This window comes from Natrix helvetica (assembly GCF_964273705.1).
Source record: "Natrix helvetica genome assembly, chromosome: 1".
NCBI lineage: Eukaryota > Metazoa > Chordata > Lepidosauria > Squamata > Natricidae > Natrix > Natrix helvetica.
In genome coordinates, this window is record NC_138548.1 from 108,093,723 (window position 1) to 108,106,333 (window position 12,611).

Consider the following 12,611-nt stretch of genomic DNA (forward strand, 5'->3'; position numbering starts at 1 on the left):
TGGGCGCAGTAAGAATCTTTGAAACCTCCATTCAGCTAAATGAGACAGTCCATTCATTGCTTACAATGAAGCATTTGTCTCTTGCAGTTGAACTATCAATGAAAGTTTATGGGAGAGATTTAGTAAAAACATTAGCTAAAGCAAAGACAATGTGAAATGGAAATCTGAATCAGGGATACATTCAAAATATCCATAGATATACAGATTTATAGACATCAGAGAGCAAAACTGACAAAGGAGTTTTGTGTAAGATGAGAATTTATGCAACAAGTTCTTCTGAAAAGCTTTCTGTAGGCTTGGCCTGAATCTGTTGGCAAAAGGAAAAAGCATTATTCTCTTCTATTGTAAAACAGGGATAATTACATGGAAGTAATTAATATCAATTAAAATTATTCCACAAATACATGAATTCAAATGAGAATATGTGCATTAGGAATTTCTCCTACCAGCTACTATGTATATTATGCATAATTTTAACAATGTTGATTTTTACACTCTAAAACTTTTTTCTGCTTACCTTTTGACAACTTTTATTTTTTTAAATCAATGTATACCTGTATTGGTATGATTTAATAATGTTTACATCATGGTTCTCATCCTGATAATATTCCAAAAGTCTTTCAAAACCTGACTCATCTACTGTAGTCCTGGGAGTGGGGGGTGGCTTAAGGTGGTTAAACTTCTTTTCTTGATCTACTCTATGCTTTCCTCCTTCTAGACATGTATAATGTGTTTTATTACTTCATTATTTTTTTCCTTTTTTAAAGTTTAAGCTGCCCAGAGTTGTCTGAAATTGGAGAGCGTCTAAGTCATATAAGTTAAGTACATAAAGCCATTTGTAGATTTGGCTAAATCAATGAGTCCCAAAGGTGCTTTTTCAGGAGGCAACTGACTTCCTTCGTTTGTTTTTTGTTTTTGTTTTTTTAAAAGACATTTTGCTTTTCAGGCAAGAAACTTCTTCAGCTCTGACTGGATAGTGTGGAATGGGGGATTCCATGCCCCACCATCCAGTCGGAGCAGAAGAAGCTTCTTAGATGAGAAGTGAAATGTCTTCAGTCGCCTCCTGAAAAAGCACCTTTTGGGACAACCATGACCTGGATAACAGAGAATCTCCATAGACAAAATTAGTGAGGTTGTTATTATGAAGAGTTTACAGTCCGGATCAGATAGTGGAAGAAACAGATAAGAAAAGAATGTAGAGATATTTTTAGAAATTCAATTTGTGCTGAAAGCGTGGTAGAAAACATGGGAATTAAAGGTAAGCCAGAAATCTCAAAAGAACTTAGTTTTTCATAAAATATCATGATCTAGCAAATTATTTTAACTGCTTGGCCTTGCAGAAAGCTGTAGAGCTCTGTAAAGTGATATATAAGTCTAAGTGCTATTGCTATTTATTATTCTTTCTCCTTGGCTGCTTCTATTTTTGGAATAATGTCAAGGTGGATTGCTTGGCTGACTGAAAGCAACACAGGATATTATGCTGATGGATCAGAGACTGCAAGTAATCTATAGGAAGATATGTGGAGAAAATCACCTTTTGGATGATTAACCTTAATGTTGAAGACTTGGAACTATTCAAAGATGTTGTGATGTTGATGAATAAGGACAGAGTTCAATAATAGGAAGGCTTGGAGGCAAAATAAGTGGGTTGGCATTGGATAGTATCGTTTGAAATGGTTGACAGTATTCAGTATGAGTACAGCAAGCAGATGAAGGTATGAGATCCAGAGAAAGAAAAATAAAATGGATGCCATTAAAACAAGGGTAGTGAGAATTATAGGATTTGAACAGCTCACCCAAGAAAGTTGTGGAGAGAGGGGAAGATGCTGGGAACACAGAGGAGACCCTTGACAAACAATAGAGAAAACGAACATTTATGAATGAGTTAACTGTTTTGGCAATACTAAGTCATGGCAGAATTCCAAAACAGGAGAGGATGATCAATTATAAATAAGGGGTCACTCAAGAATAGAAATACTTGAATTTGGTGCACAAAGCTATTTGTTTATCACGTAAGTGGCCCGACTCAGCACAGACTAGGTGGCATACAATTAAAACTGATATAATGCCTAAAACAAATAACATCATGGAGCAGAACATAGGTGGAACAAATGTAACCAATGCAAACTACACACTGACAAGCACAGCACAAATTTATCCTAAAGCTTGGAAAACATACCACATTTGTTTTTAAATGTCCAGAGTTCAGGTGGTCCAATTTCTGGAGGGGAAATGTTATTCCAAAGGGCAGGTGCCATGACAAAATTCTTTGCCAGGGCAATTTCAGTGGACTATTAGAAAGCTGAAACCAGATTGTCAGATGACCCTGAAAATAAGAGCAAAGAAATAAGCTTATTCACTTGCACGTGGCATTGACTCTACTACCCAGTCCACCAAAGCAATTTTGAGGGTTATCTATTCATCATCTTCATTTCTGCTGAATTTGAAAAACTGAGAAAAGAATGAGCCAATCAGCATTTCCACTCAAGCTGACAAATGGGAGTGTGCAAAAAAAGATCATTAAATCATTCCCTTGTTCACACTACTGCTAATTCTGGAGAAAGAAAAAGTCCCTTCACCTCCACCCAAAACAAACAGGAAATAATAATGTTAATGCTTGGTTCCCATCCACATTTTCAGTATATGGTTGTGTGTGCTTGACTGTTTGCAAATAAGGATCTGAGCATCTGCACAGTAATAGGATGAAACTGCCAGGCTACCCACTCAAATCTCTTAAAAATTTCACCAAGAGCTGTACAGTTGACGTGATATTGTGTCATTGATTTTATAATCCTATGCCTCTGGCTACAGCAGAGGCTAAAATGGGGAAAAGTTCTTCACAAAATATATTATTTTTAGGCTGTAGGAACTGGTCATATTGTCAGGTGGCTATGATTTACCTTAACCAGACTTCTCTACTCACACTCAACCCACACTCTCCATAAAAGATGTGGAGACTCTAGAAAGAGTGCAGAGAAGAGCAACAAAGATGATTAGGACTTCCTTTGCAAGTCACTGTGGAGAAAATAATGGGCAATCATTTTGCCACTCCCAGATAATTGCTTATTGCATCTTCAGTAACATCAGAATTTTCTTCTGAATTGTGTTTTTAATCTAGGTTATGATTCTTTAATATCTCAGCTCTGTTTTTGAGATAGAGAGATCTTGACTGTCTTCTTTACTGATTTCACCTGAAATATGATTTTGGGTTCTTTGGTGCTGAGCTTATTCTTAGCTAAGCTTATGCAGGATGTGAAACTGTTAGCCTTTTCCAAACAGGTGTCTTCCATGAATATTGAACTACAGTTTTTATAATTCCTAATCGCAGAAGAGTGGGAAATTAGCTGTTCCTCATTCTACAATTCAGAATTTCTCTCCATGTGTTGACACAATGGAAATAGCTAAACTGGCCAAGTCTACAGTATTAACGTGCAGTGTATTTTGAGCCAAGTTCTAGAATGGTGCCACAGTTCTTGGTTACTATGGAGATTAATCTGTGAAAAGACATGAATACAAAATAAAATGTTAAACTGGGACCCCAAGCATGAATTTCCTTACACTTTTATCTCTCTTTCTTGCCCTTTTTGTGTAAAGTACCCATGGAGATAGAGGAATGTCTCCTGGGTATAACTGAGAAAAGTCTACCAAGACTCCATTATTGATGACATTTCTTTGCTCTTACTACAGCCAAACAATCAGCAATGAAGACAAATTTATCATAAAAGGCATTAAGGTATTAGTAAGGAGATTAAAATACAACACAATACAATACAAATATAACTCCCCCCCCTCTCCCTCCCTCTCCCTTTGTGTGTGTATTCTTCCATTCAATAGTGTCCACTTCTCAGAGACTGCTGGACAGATACCCTGCAGTTTTCTTGGCAAGGTTTTTCAAAAGTTGTTTGGCATTGCCTTTTTCCTAGGGCTGAGAGAAAGTGACTAGCCCAAGGTCACCTAGCTAGTTTTGTACTTAAGGTAGGACTAGAATTCAGAGTTTTCCAGTTTCTAGCCTGATGCCTGAACCACTACACCGAACTGGGGCTCAAGGATTATATTGCTGCTGCTAAAGCTAGCTAATCTAGTTAATTATGATGTTCTTTGTTCTTGCATCAGTTACTGTCAGCCAAAAAACCCATGTAATCTGAGCACATTTATAGGAGGTTCCTAGGGCGTTCCTGAGCTAAAGTGATTGCGTTCCCAAAACATGCTTAATGTTGCTACTAACTTAATCCATTTTATGGATTTGTGCAATAAATTAATCCAATCAGTTGCGTTTGTGCAAGACATTAAACTTTCAAAACGAACCAAGTTTATATATAAATTACAGATACAATTGCTAGGATTTTACTGAATGTTCATACAACTGAATTGTGTGACTTGAACAAAGCCACCAAGCTAAAAGGAAGACCAAGCAAACTGCAATATCAGTAGCTCACTCTGCAGAATTGCTGATGGTGCTACAAATGAAGGCCAACAGACAAGCCCAAAGGTTTGGAGTGAACTAGATTCAGTTTTAAAAGTAATCATAATTGAATTATAACTGGAAGCTTTTTCATGTACACCTGAGTGGATATAAAAACACCAGTTCATATAAAGACAAGTTTGAGGTAATCAAAAGATCCATTTGTTTTTCATTCTATGAGCCAAGGTGGCGCAGTGGCTCCAGTGCATTACTGCAGGCTACTTCTGCTGCCTGCCGACTGCCTGCAATTTGGCAGTTCAAATCTCACCAGGTTCAGGGTGGTGGCAGCCTGTGTCATTGCCAGTTCTGTGACTCAGGCCGAATCACCACTACCGGTTTGGCCAAATCGGGCTGAACCGGGAGCAACCCACCTCTGATCTGGAGATAGGACATGCATTCAAAATGATAGAGTAACCTTAAAACATTCCCCTAAACCCAATAATGACAAGAACATCTCAGGTGTGCCATGTGTATGATGTGGCATCATTACCTTGCTCACATCAGCTTTTGCCTGACACAAGGTAAACTTTACCCTCCATCTTTCAAAAGAGTCCCACTCCGATTAAGTCTGCCACTGAACAAGATTGGAGTTGTAGTCAAACACACCCCTTCCTGTTTCCATCCACAATAAAAATAAAGGTCAAGGTGTAGTTTTCTATTGCTAAATTGTTGATGCTGCCAGCTTTAATAGAAGGGAGGGCTATTTTGCCCAAGGGGATCAGATCTCTTTGTCTATGCCTATGAATTAGGAGTAAAGCCACTACTGAAGCTTGCATTTATTTGAATAAATGGAGATGTAAACATACAGGGCCAACCTTTTTTTTTTTGAATACTGCTGAGCTTATAATAGGATTTCCTTTCCTAGTGACTGGTTGTCATTGCATAAGAGGCCCCATTTTAGCAGCATCTCTCTGGGATGTCTCAATCATACATAATTAATAGGGAGGTTAACACACCCATTAAATATTTAGATAATACGACTGATAGAAATAGTGACTTTAGCTCCAAATGAACTCAGAGTTGTTTGGGGCCAGGGTTAACTCCCTTAGGGTTAAGTGTCTGCGGTAGCTAGATTATGGAGTTCATACCTTCCCGATTACACAGTTCAGACTTTTGTGCAAACAGAATCAATAATGCAGATGAGCTCTCATATATCAGCATTCAGTTTGGTCCTATAAATCAGTGGGATGCAAACTGGCGATGCTTGTGGGCAATCTGAAGGGACAAATGTGGCCTTAGAAATTTTCAAATTTGTCCTCAAACCCCCAATCCATGCCCAACTCTTCCTCTCCCAACTTCAGATGCTACAGGGCTGCGCAAATGCTCCACCTGTCAGTCTCAAATTTGGTTGTGGTTTTCCATCTATTATCTTCAATAGCACTTCCTGCTTCTCTGTCCCATTTCCCATCCCATTAGCTGTGCCCATTTCCTTCCTTTCTGTTCCAGCCACTCCCTTCATTGGGCCTGGCCTTCATATGACCCCTCCCCCCCTTTTCTTTCTTCCTTGACTTGATTTGGCTTGTATCTCCCCCCCCCCCTACATTTCTATGTGAGTGCTCTAGCTTGTTTCAGTTATCTTGAAAATGTTTCTTGGGGTGGGGGGAGGGGGGAATGTGTATTTCAGAGACACAGAGAGAAAATCATCCAGGGAGATTCAGTTCGCTCTGGAGTCTAGTCCTTTCCTCTGTTGGATAGCAGAAATTACTTCATTTTTTTAATTGGTTGGTTGGATTGCAAATTGGATCCTGTTTGTAGTAGATCTGTGACTTTTTCAGTGGCAAACTAGCTAACTAATAAAAGAATGGATAGAGACTAATACATAAATAATAGCAAAGTAATGGAAGATTTGGCTATGCCAGTAGCAACTTTCTGGCTTTTCTCAGTACCTGGAACTCACTCTTTCACGATCAGGGCAGGGGGGAGGGAGTGCTAGAAATCACTGGTTGTAGGATGGACTAGAGTTGCCTTGCTTCCTTTATGACACTTTAAATGTAAATTCCTGGTTTCCGTGTGTGTGGTGGAAGAAGACGGAAGAAAAAAAAATGAATTCTAGTTCCATGCTTTTCCTAAGAAAACTATACATTTATATCCATGTAGGTAATGCAAGGGCATCCTTACTTTCAATGTTTACTATTTAGTTATCTGTTTAAATTTCAGTTAGGTAAAGGTTCCCCTCGTACATATATGCTAGTCGTTCCCAACTCTAGGTGGCAGTGATCATCTCCGTTTCAAAGCCGAAGAGCCAGCGCTGTCCGAAGACATCTCCGTGGTCATGTGGCCGGCATGACTAAACGCTGAAGGCGCATGGAGTGCTGTTACCTTCCCACCAAAGGTGGTCCCTATTTTTCTACTTGCATTTTTACGTGCTTTCAAACTGCTAGGTTAGCAGAAGCTGGGAGCTCACTCCGGTACGCGGCGCTAGGGATTCGAACCTCCGAACTGCTGACCTTTCTAATCAACAAGCTCAGCATCTTAGCCACTGAGCCACCGCGTCCCTCTACATTTCAGTTAATATTAATACAATTTTTTGCTGTTGGCCTGCTCACATTGGTAAACTAGCCCAGGTGCATCACTCATTAGTGTGTCTCTCAGCCTGCCTAAACCTACACAGCTTTGCTGTACATGTCTATTTACAAGTATACCTTGCCTCTTGCAGAGTGGGATTACTTCTTAAGAGATAAAGAGGCATAGGACTGAAACCTTGGTAGCTACTGTTGTGTCTGCAGTCTCCACTGAGTACAGTATCGCACAACTTCCAGTATGTATTCGAGTGTAAAAAAGCTGCAGCCTGCCTACTTTTTTTTGTTTTTTGGTTCTTCTGTTGCCTCCGAGAAAGCCAGCCTTACTTTTAATGTTTTGTTTCTAGTGAGACACAGCTCTCCTTGTTCTTAAATCGGCAAAAGCGATCAAGGGAAGGACGATGAAAGGAACTGAAAATAATAATAATAATAACAACAACAACAACAACAACAACAGAAGCTGGCGATCGACGCAATTATATGTTTGTTGAGAACAGGTCAACATCTTTGAGGGGGAAGCAGTTCTTACAATCGGACACCTCCCTGCTCCCCTTACCATAGGCATTGGGACGGGTCTACTAACCAGCGAGTGCAGCCCTTCATAGGAGGAGAGCGGGGAGGAGACGTATTCGCTGCAGGACCGCCCCCCCTCCCCGCTCTCTTCCCTCTGCACATTCGCTCCGAGCATTATGACGTCACGGCGTTCTTTAAAAAGCACCGAGAAAACAATCGGCATTGAGAAAAATAGATGCCCTCCGATCTTACTAAAAGCGGTGGCTGTGACCCGCAGTTAGAGCGAGCTATATAAGCAAAGGCGAAGAACTACCTATAGAAGCCGCCTCGGCAAACATGGTGTCCCCGGTGACCGTGGTGAGTTCAGTCAGTTGTTTTTGTTTTCTTTTTGGCAAGAGTAAAAAAAAAAAAAAAGCCAGGAAAAGATATTCAGGTAGTATCATCAGACGGAAAGGAGATGCGGTATCTGCAAGGCGACTTTGTGATCCCCCCGCAGGAGTCTTTTTGATCGGTAACAATAGATAAAGAGTCGCTATGCGGCAGTAACGCTGCCTCCAGCATGTTTGCTGTTAATTAGACTCCGGGGTTTCTCCTTCTAGTGCGTACTCTCTCTCTTGTTTTCAGCCCTTTTCTTGCTTTCCTCCCCCCGCCCCCACCAGGCTTTGTTAGAAAGAAAAGGTGGCATTGCCAAGTGTTGCTTTTCTTAGCGCCCCCCCACCCACCAAAAGCATCTGAAAGCTCGATTGGATGAAAACATTAAACATGTGACAAGAAAGCGTGACTTTGTTGATTTCATTCCATGGATCCCGTCGGTTGGGGGTAGGCAACAGGGAAGATGTTTAAAGGGGAGGAGGAAGAAAGAGAGTCCAGAGTTAAATCTCCCTTTAATGTCTGGCTTCGGAAGAGAATTAAAGTGCACCGATGTTTTGGCGCTTTTGCTGGCCAACGCTTGGGTCTGCCCCGAGGCTGGCCTGTAGTAGAACGTGAGCCGTCTACATGTAGATTCTCGGTCACGAGTTGATGCTCCCTTTGCCGAAGGAAGATCGGGGAATTCCTGTGAGAGAAAATCGGCATCAGCATAAGTTCTATTTCTTACTTTCCTTTGTCCCCTTCTCCTCCCAAACACCAACCGTTAGATTGGCAATAATGAAACAAAAGCAAAAAACGGGAGAGCGACAGAAGTCAACAATTGCTCTTATGTGGGCAGAACAATGAAAATTAACTAGATTTAAATTTAGGATTTAAATTTAGGACGAGCCAGTTTGGCCTACTGATTAAGGTCCTAGCCCAGGAACTGTGAGTTCTAGGCATGAAAGCCAGCTAGGTGACTTTGGACCAGTCACTCTCTCTCTCTGTCCAACCCACTTCACAGGGTTGTTGTGGAGAAAATAGGAGGAGGAAGGAGTGTTAGGTATGTTCACCATCTTGAGTTACTTTTAAAGTAATAAAGGGAAGATAAAAATGCAATAAATGAATGTGTCCCCTGTAATAGATGCATGTACTGAAGGAAAATACTGGCCAGCTAATATAAGTAGTATGGATCTTAGAAAGACAAGAGATTTCAGACTTATGACAGTTTTACAATTTGGGAAGGAGACTTGGATTTGGTTCTCTGATCAGCCGTGAAGCATTCTTATTTTGCAGAACTATTAGAAGGATAATGTAGGCTTTCCTTAGGAAATCGGTTCCAGATTTCCTACAGGAGCAGGAATAACACATGCATGCCATTTTCTGTCAATTTGAATATGCAATGCACAGTTTGTTCATTTTTATCACCGAATGGGGTGGAGAATTCTGAATAACAGGTCATGAACTAACAGCAAATAATAGGATAATTTGTGATTGATGCCTTTTAAAAAGTTCCCTTGAATCATGCTTTCATTTGGATTAACTTACTTATATATTGTTTTTCTACTTTAGGGATTGTTCATATTAGCTAACAGAACTGTGGAAAAAGACTCAGAATCTAAAACGTTAAAAACATAAATCAATACTGTAATTGATAGTGGTGCCATTTAATAACTAAAAGCTTGATGAAAGAAAGGTGTTCTTATCTAAATTAATTTACCTATCACAGAATCCTGAGATATGGGATCTAAAAGCCAAAAAACCCTTCATTCCATAGTATGGAAGCAACAAATGAGAAGCCCTAATGCCAGAAAAACAGACCTGTGGTAGCAGAGGTATCTTCCAGAAGAGACATTTCTACAGATCCATCAGCTGGGCAGGGCTGGTAACAGGAGAGAAATTCTTAGTCTCTAAATGATTTAGGACATTAAAGTTTAATATCAGCAAATAAAATACGCCTGGTTTAAAACTGGCAGCCAGAGCAGATTTTTCAGTATTGTAAAGGCACCATTGGTCTTTATGCCTGTTAGCAACCAGGCTGTGTCGTATTGCATCAACGGTAGTTTCTGGCTGCTTTTCAAGTGCAATCCCAGATACCACATATTGTAAATTATGCAACAATAGAGATACTGCCTGGGAATTCAGTGACGAATTAGCTTTCCAGAACTGAAAACCTGCTGTTTCAAGGAGAGTATATTCACAAGCTGAAGCTCTATTCCTATGTTCATTTTTCTAATTATAGGTTAATTGCAGTTGAGACTAGAAAATAGAAAGAAAAATGTCCTTTCAACACATAAGTTTAAAGGTTGACCTTTGGGGTGACAAGTAGGCTATTGGCATGAGAGGTGATGAACGTGCTTGGAGCTATCCTGCAAATTACACATTATTTTGCCTTCCATAAAGAAACAAACTTCTAGCGGTTTGTTTGTTACTACTGATAAGAATTGCAAAAGAACAAAAGCTAGTTTTCTCTCATGGAGAATTTCTCCCTGACGACTGCATTATTGCAATCTGAATGTACAACGTTACTGTACATTTTGCTTTTATTATTTGTCGGGGAAAGGCTTCCATTGTATAGAATAGGAATCATACTATTATATATTGATTTATCTGATTGATTATTGTCTACACTGACTGGCAGCAGATTTTTCCTGGGATTCCAACCAAAATCTTTTTCAGACCTACCTAGAGAGGCTCAGAATGAAACTTAGAAATGTTGACATCAAAGCAAATCTCTGTTGATTTACATCCCTCTACTTCAGGGGTGTCAAACTCAAGGCCCGGGGTCCAGATCTGGCCAGCGGGGTGCTTAGGTCTGGGCCCATCAGGGAAACAGCAAAGGACCTGCCTGAGGTGCCTCTGCCAGAAAAAACGGAGCATGGGGCCCTCCCGAGCTCTGTTTTCACTAACAGAGGGTTGAAGGAGTCCATCGCAGCCAAACAGAGCTCACAAGGGCTGCCCACAGCCCTAACTAGCTCCATTTTTGCTAGCAGAGTATTGCAGGAGGCTGTCGCAGCTGAAAACGGAGCTCAGGAGCCCGTTTTTGCTGGCAGAGTGCTTGGGCCACCATAGGCACCCGTGACATTGACCTGGCCACACCCATCCTGGCTACATCCCTCCCTCCCTCCCGAGGTCAAACACAACCCTGATGTGGCCCACAATGAAATTGAGTTTGACACCCCTGCTCTCTTTCATCTGGGAAATATTTATCATCATCAGGTAATAGTGAAACCTGCATGGAACATGTTTCCCCATTTATATTGGGAACTGGGGAAATAAATGTATGCAGCAAGGATGTTGTGCACTGTTTTATTTTCACAGTGCTGATTGGTCTCTTTTTCTTCAGTCAATGTAATACAATGTCTGTATTATTTACACAAAGAGCATTATTTTACTACTGTTCCTGGATCTATCTATGTATTTGTTCCTGAACTGCAAATGTTGTATCTGGTTACAGATTTTTTCCCCCCAATAATTGAAAATATCAGAATTTTGCCACTTTTAGAGTTTTGGTAACCTATCGGAATAGGAAATGAGTTCATCATCTGATCTTGAGCCACTTATATAGTAAGATTATCCCTATCTTTTCCAGTGGGTAAACTAAACTAGACTAGATTAAATATTTATGTCTTGGTTAAAAGCCCCAAGGAAATTGTTAAACAGTGTGTTGCCTTCAAGTTAGTTTTTGACACCTGGTGAGTGCCTGGACTAGTCCCTGCCATCTTCTTGGCAAGGTTTTTTGGAAGTGATTTGCCATTGCCCGCTTTTTACAGAGAGAGAGGGAGAGATTGACTTAAAGTTATCAAGCTGGCTTTCTGACAGAGGTGAGACTAGAACTCACTGTCGCACAGTTTTTAGTCTGGTACCTTAGCCACTTTTCCAAACTGGTTCTCCTAATAAAATTAAATAACTAAAGAAAAAAAAGTAAATGTATGCTTAATCCAGATTAGACAGATGTGTTCTATTTACTCAAGAGGTAGACTGAGGATTTAATGGAAAAGAGAGAGCTATAAATCAATGTGAAGCAGAATCAATTGTTTCTGTTATCAGCTAGTCAGCATCCTATCTCTTAGTCTACAAAGGTCTCTGCCACATCAAATAATCAAATACTTTTCTTGGCTTCCTTCGATTATGTAATGCTGCTTAATGCAGGTTGCAACCCACCTCTAAGCTCTGTTCTCTAGGTAACAAAAGTCACAACAAAATTATTTAGATACTCAGACACTAATTCTGAGTAGCTACCTGCCAAGTTGTCTTATTATCAATGGCTGCTCTAAGAAAGATTTCCATTCAAAAGAGAAAAGAAAGGCATATCTGAGGTCTTGCTTAACACTATGCTTTTATTTATATAATTGAGAGCATTTCCTCAATTCCTTAATGTATGGCATTGCTACTACAGTAAATCTTCCATACAGTACATTTAGTATTTTTGTAATTAAAAAGGGTAATGTGAAGAAACTACATAAGAAACACTGACCTGCTTTGCAGGAGAGTCCTGCATCCTCTTCTCCTTGTTCACATGAACATACTGCTACTGTGTTTGCAAGGTGGGAAAACATTTAGAGTCTCCCCATCACCATCCTACCTTTTGCAACAAGTACATTAACCACTAGTTTGGTCTAGTGGTTAATATGCAGGCATAGGAGTCTAGTCTAGTCCTGCCTTAGGCAGAGGAATCAACTGGGTGACAAGTGATCTCTCACTTTTAGGAAGAATGTAGTAACAAACCATGTTTCAAAAATGTTGCCAAAAAAATGTCATGAAAGTCC

The 12,611-nt window shown here is 40.1% G+C and overlaps 1 protein-coding gene across 1 annotated transcript in view; it reads left to right on the forward strand.

Moving 5' to 3' along the window:
• The first annotated feature begins 7,647 nt into the window (after window positions 1–7,647).
• TMEM86A (transmembrane protein 86A) overlaps window positions 7,648–12,611 on the forward strand; it is a 49,411-nt gene continuing 44,447 nt past the window's right edge. The window contains exon 1 of the mRNA XM_081938387.1: window positions 7,648–7,851. Within this exon, the coding sequence (XP_081794513.1) occupies window positions 7,831–7,851 (21 nt within the window). The 5' untranslated portion in view covers window positions 7,648–7,830. The remainder of the gene's footprint in view (window positions 7,852–12,611) is intronic.